This window comes from Pygocentrus nattereri, chromosome 13, assembly GCF_015220715.1.
Source record: "Pygocentrus nattereri isolate fPygNat1 chromosome 13, fPygNat1.pri, whole genome shotgun sequence".
NCBI classification, from domain to species: Eukaryota; Metazoa; Chordata; class Actinopteri; order Characiformes; family Serrasalmidae; genus Pygocentrus; species Pygocentrus nattereri.
Window position 1 is genome coordinate 9,869,337 of NC_051223.1, and position 6,185 is coordinate 9,875,521.

Below are 6,185 nucleotides of genomic sequence, written 5' to 3' on the forward strand. Positions count from 1 at the left end.
TGGGCCCCTCAGTTCCAGTGAAGGGTGATGTTAATGCTACTGCACACAAAGACATTTAATCAATTCTATGCGTTATGGCAGCGGTTTGGGGAAGTTCGCAAATAAATAAAATAAAAATAAGAAAGAAAGGAAGAAAGAAACAAAACAATTGTTTTGCTTAGTACAAAAACCATAACTAAATACTAAAATATTGACACATGAGCCTCTGTTTGTAACAAACGGACAAACAAACAAACCAATGAATAAACAAACTAGAAAAGTGCATTTCCTAAAAGAAATTGGGCAACTTAAACAGTTGCTAGATGGTTGTTAGGGTGTTGCTGAATGGTTACAAATAACTGTTAAAATAAAATAATATCTGAATAAATATATATATAAACATGTGCACATATAAACAAAATGAGTACATAAAGTCAAAAATAAGAAAGAAAAAGAAAATGCTTAATGTTGCTTTTTTTTCAGTGGTATTTCGATGCTATTTGCTCAGTCCTTACTTTGTGGCTTTTCACAGCTGGCCACATCTGTCCCCACTATCCAATCAGAACAGGCACAGCTCGTCCAATCAGAGCGCCTCTCTGCGCTCCTCCACGTTGCACAGGTTTTCATTTACCTCAGTTTAGCTCAGCTGTGCTTAGGAGGAAAACAACCTGGAGTTTCTGATTTTAGAGGCTCTTCAGGACGAATAAGTGAACTTTCCGGTCATTTTTTTGGGTCAGTATGGCTCCGAGCAAAGCTCCTGCTGGGGTGCCGTGGTGGGAAAGACTCGCTCGTGGTCTGCTTTGCCTTTTAGGTTTGCTTTTGTCGGTTTATGCGCTCCACGTTGAGCTTTCTCGGGAAAACGACCCCGAATACCGAGCCATGTGTGACCTGGCTGAGTCAGTGAGCTGCTCCAAAGTCTTCACCTCCAGGTAAGACTGTGCTTTGGGCATCTGCACTGATGTCTAAAGTGTTTCTAGTCATGCTTTTTCTGCTGCACTGAAGCTTCTTGTTTGAATTTTGCGGTCCACCTTAAATGGGCCAACTGCTCCATTCTAACTCCACAGGCGCTGGATTGTAACCGCAGTACTGTTTAAGGTGGAAGGGAGAATTCGAACAAGAACCTGTATGCAAACTAGTAAAAACACCCCGAAAGCCCACTAGTTGGATGCCACGTGTAACGCAAAGGAAACGCTGGACTTTTCAGAAATAGCTACAGGGTGGACTTGGGTTTTATGGGGGCTCTAATCTGACCTAACAGAAACCGTGCAGTCTGAATAGGCCCATTAAATCAACACAGTAGTTTTCCATAATACTTTAATGCACCTTATATAAAGAAACACAAGTGTTTTCCATGAAAAAAGCAAAGTGGTTTCAGATAAATGTACAACATGAGTTCAGGATCTTCGTCCTGGGCAACACAGATTTCAGATTAATTCATATTAAGATGAGAAGTTTTAACCAAATAAATAAGGTTAGGTGAGCAGAGCTGTAGATGGTTCTGAAATGACTGAGAAAAGTTCTAATAAAACAAATATTCAGTGTCTCATATTTAAAAATTAGCGATTAAATCTTGAGGTAGATGACTAACAAAAATACTGCAAATAGATTATTATAGTTTAGAATTTATAGAATAAAATAGCTCTAACCCCACTGACTCACTCAATACACACACACACACACACACACATATATACATATACATACATATATATTTGTATATATGTGTGTGTGTGTGTGTGTGTGTGTGTAATCACACATACACACACAAAACTAACTTGTCGGAACAAAACCTTGTATCTCCAAAGTGGTTACTTTACAGGAGAAGGAAAAAAGTACTTCACATTTAATGGAAGGCAATGGGTCCAGAATGTTTTCCAAGTCATTCTACGCTGTTTCTTCTGGTCCATGCATATATATATATATAATTTGAAAGTGCCTGTTGCTCTTTACACTGTGTGTAAATATCATGATGCATGGACCAGAAGAATATATATATACTTTGAGTAAACATTATACACACACACACACACTCTCAAAGTTTGAAGGTTTTTAAAAGCTCAATTTGTGACCTGTCATCCTGATTTGTTTATTGTTTTGTATCTTGTCTTTTTGGCCTTCAACCCATCACAAACACAGCACCGTTATATAATATTATATAATGTTGTATAATAACTCAAGGTTTTAATATACACAGCATAAGTTATTATTGTATCTAATGGGAACCTACACAGATTGGGAGATCATGAAGTCTCACAGAAACACAGAAAGGAACCTGGTTACCCGGCCGGGGAATCGAACCCAGATCCATTTTGCTATGACGCTACAGCACTACCCACTGCACTCACTAAACATATATAAAAATAATAAATAATGATAAATTAGATTCGTTTGTTTTTTTGGGAGGGGTGAGATGGACTGGCCCATCGATGGGCCCTGCGATGGACTGGCAACCTGTCCAGGGTGAATCCTGCTTTCCGCCTAATGACCGCTGGGATAGGCTCCAGCACCCCCCCGCAACCCTGAGGGAGAAGCGGCTTAGAGAATGGATGGATGTTTTTTTGTGAGGGGTGAAACATTGCTATAAAGCAAAGGGGTGTGCTGGATTTATGAGCATCATTGCAAAGCAGAATGCAGCACATTAATTATTTTATCTTGTTTTCAGAATCATTGGAAGCCAAAATCATAATTGAAAATAAAATTGGATTAATTGCCCAGCCCTGTGCAGTGCAGATAAAAATGATTAACTAATTGTTCACTTGAACAGTGCACACTTCTTTGCTGCTGTGAAGAAGAAACGCTATGTGGAGTTTGAGCTTAATGTGATGTTTTATATGGTTTTGGTCAGGTGGGGGCGTGGATTTGGACTTGTCCAGCTTGTTGTTGCCAAGGACAGTGCACTTAATCAGCCTAACAGTTTGCTGGGCATCCTTTTCTACAGCCTGCAGCTGGGCCTGGGTGAGTGTTGAGTCAGCTTCATCAGTCTGTGTGCAGGTTAATGTTGATTTTATCAATAAATATTGATACTGAAATGATGCCAATTCCCACAGTATCAACACTGTCCATATCACATAGTGTATGAGAGAGCTAAAAAGATGCAGATCTTGTTCATGTTTATAATTTTCACACATTGTAAATCAAAGCATGGTTGGTTTATTCCTCTCTCGTTTCCTAATTATGCTAGTAGTTCAGTCCACTGTCCTGATTGGATAGTTTTCCATTGGGTGGTTCAAGATTTTAACAGTTTTTTGTTTTCAACCCAAATATGACAGTAATAAAAAAAGAGTAATTCTACAATACTTGCACAGTTTAAAGGGGAACTTTTATGCTTTTCTGGTCTCTTTCCTTCAGTGTTATGTGGCTTTTTGTGTATGTAAATGAAGCTCAGCGTTCCCTCCAGAGGGAGAAACTCTGTCCCACAGAACCCACTTTTCTCAGCTGCCTGAAACGCTTCATTGGAATTCCAGTCCTTTTCTTTTGTTACAAGATGACATCATCTCGTAACACAGTCCTTACTGCCCATCTACCGGCGAACTCCGCCCCCTCACATGGTGCACAGCGGGTACTGGAGGAGGAACAGTGTGATCGGTGCTGTATCATGTGGAGAAGACGCTGACCGGACTTTCAGGATCCACTCTGGATCAGACTGATCCAGCAGAACCGACGCCGCTGGAAAAACGGCAACAGTGGAGTTACAGCTGCTCAGGAGAGAAGGGTCTGTCGGCAGACTGCAGGACAGAGGCGGAACCTGGAGGGGTGGAACCGCTCTAGAATCTGATCAGAACAGAGAGGGCAAACTGACCAATCAGAGTACCCTGGTCTCATCGGGAGGCGGGCTTAAAGACATAGGAGCTCTATCAGTGTGTTTCAGACAGAGGGTGAATAGAGACGAACAGCATATAAAAATGTGTTTTTGGAGCATTGAAGTTTGTAAATCCATTCTAGTAGACCCTAAAACTAAAACAAGCATAACAGGCCCCCATTAAATGAAACAAGCATGGAGATTCTGTTGAATAAAAATGATTTAAACATTACTGAAACCTTCTCTGAAGTCATGGAAGGCCCTGAGTTTTCCCCTCTAAGTGACGTAAAATGTGCTTTGGGTGGTGTTTTTGCAGGTCAGATGGTGTCCAGTACAGCAGCTCAGGCACTGGTGATGATGTCCTGGGTGTCGGTAGCCGGGTCCGTATATCTGGCTGCTATTCTGGCGTTTGTTCTTGGTGATTTCTGCGTGGTTTGCGTCTCAACGTACATTATCAACTTCGCTCTGCTATACACCAACATGAAGAGAAGAACGGGGCTTAAAGGAAGACTGCAGAAGGACAAGACTGGCTGAGGGGTCTCCCGCTGTGTGAGTCACGCCTCTCTTAAAGGGCCCATATCATTAAAAAACTGGCTTTACTTCACGTTTCTAAAATAAGCATTTGATATAGGATGTAAGGCATTTTTCAAGAAAAAGATGTGAAAGATATGATGAAATGATTATTATTATCATTTTTTAAATACTTTGTACCACCCAGCAGCAGAGACCCTCTACTGGTGCAGCCAGTGTGGAGCTTCTCAGCAGGTGTGCGGTACCTTTCTATGCTTCCTTCTTTGGAATGAACAGAGAACAAAGAAGCTCTAACCAAAATATCAGGTGCAAACACTTGACTGCCCTCTGGTGGAGAACAGAGTTTAAACTTCATGACTTTCCGAAGTTCAATAGGTTTAAAATGTACCATTTACTTTCCAGTACATGCAGTCCATATATATGAAAACTGAGCTGCAAAAACATTTAAACATTTTAAGTTCTCTTCTTTTGTGATGTCACAAAAAACAGCACATTTGCATGTATGTGCCTATTCAGCCTACAGCTGTTTTAGCCCCACCATCCATGCTGAGGTTGTAAGGAGAGTTTTAAACCAGATCGCTTTCAGAATGTGATGCAAGCCAGCCAATCAGAACAGAGCTCATTTACATATATCAATCTTAAAGGCACAGCCTGAATAATTCTAAGGGACAAAGAGAGGTTGAAAAGTGGACACATAAAAAAGAATTATGACTGTTATTGATATATAAAACACAAATGCCATTTGTGGGAGAAATAAAATAGCACACAAGAAAACTGTAGGGTATGGGCCCTTTAATGGGAGCTGCTAAGACCAACATTGGGTGCAATGTCAAAGCTGGTGTGATTAAGTTATGGAGTAATTTTTATAATGTATGTGAACTGTAGCTGTTTACTCTCTGCTGAAGTGGGACCACACGATAAGCTGTGCAGTGTTTGGCGTCCTTCGCCTGTCTGACTGTTACACGCAAGCTCTAATTATGTGATAAGTTGACTACTTTGTCTACTTAATAAAAGCTTACCACGACAGTAAAGCCTTCTTATAGCATCCTGCATGTCTTCATGTCGGTGTATGTGCTGCTGATGTACGGCTGAAGCAGCACGGACACCTCCTATAAATTAGTCTGATGTCTGAAGGTATTTTCAGGGAATGATGGTGAAAACTTGTTACAATGGAGCACAAAGGTTCTATATGGAACCATCTACACACTCTCCATCAATCTGATGAGCCACTTCATGATGCAAAGAACCTTTTGATCATGCGAAGAGTGTTTTGAATGTTCATGGTTCTGTATAAGAACCATTTTCTTTACTAAGGAACCCTTAAAGAACCGCATTGTGGATTGTGTTTGTGTGTGCGTGTGGTCAGGACCCCCATGGACCCTCACAGAGCAGGTACTATTTGGGTGGTGGATCATTCTCAGCACTGCAGTAACACTGACCCAATGGTGGTGTGTTTGTGTATATTGTGCTGGTCTGAGTGGATCAGACACAGCAGTGCTGTAAAGTTGCACAGAACTTTATATTACTTTTAATATGAAAAATATGAACTCCAGTCACAGTGAGAGGACGCTGGCGTGGTCTGTCCGCCGCTTCTCATCTGAGATCTAACTATTTTTATTACTACTTTTATTAAGTGTCTATTTTAGTCGTTTAGTAGTTTTATCTTTAGTGTTTATCTTTAGTCAGTTTTATCTTTGTTCAAAGTGCTTGTACTTTTCTTCAGAGCGGCTTTTTGATCCAAGTTGGACAACTTTGTTTACAATGGCGATCAACTATACTGCTGTCCAGCTGTTAAAACTCAATACTCACTCCACTCCATCATGCATATCGACGATCAAACAACTTGGACTTCTTCGCCGACCTCGTTATATTCACA

General features: G+C 40.7%; 1 protein-coding gene across 1 annotated transcript; it reads left to right on the plus strand.

Annotated features, from left to right (window-relative positions):
• The first annotated feature begins 587 nt into the window (after positions 1–587).
• vkorc1 (vitamin K epoxide reductase complex, subunit 1) lies at positions 588–5,345 on the plus strand. Its single transcript, XM_017720541.2, has 3 exons — positions 588–908; positions 2,825–2,934; positions 4,095–5,345. Exons 1-3 carry the CDS (start codon positions 718–720, stop codon positions 4,310–4,312), a joined length of 519 nt encoding a protein of 172 aa, XP_017576030.1. The 5' UTR covers positions 588–717; the 3' UTR covers positions 4,313–5,345.
• The last annotated feature ends 840 nt before the right edge of the window (positions 5,346–6,185 follow it).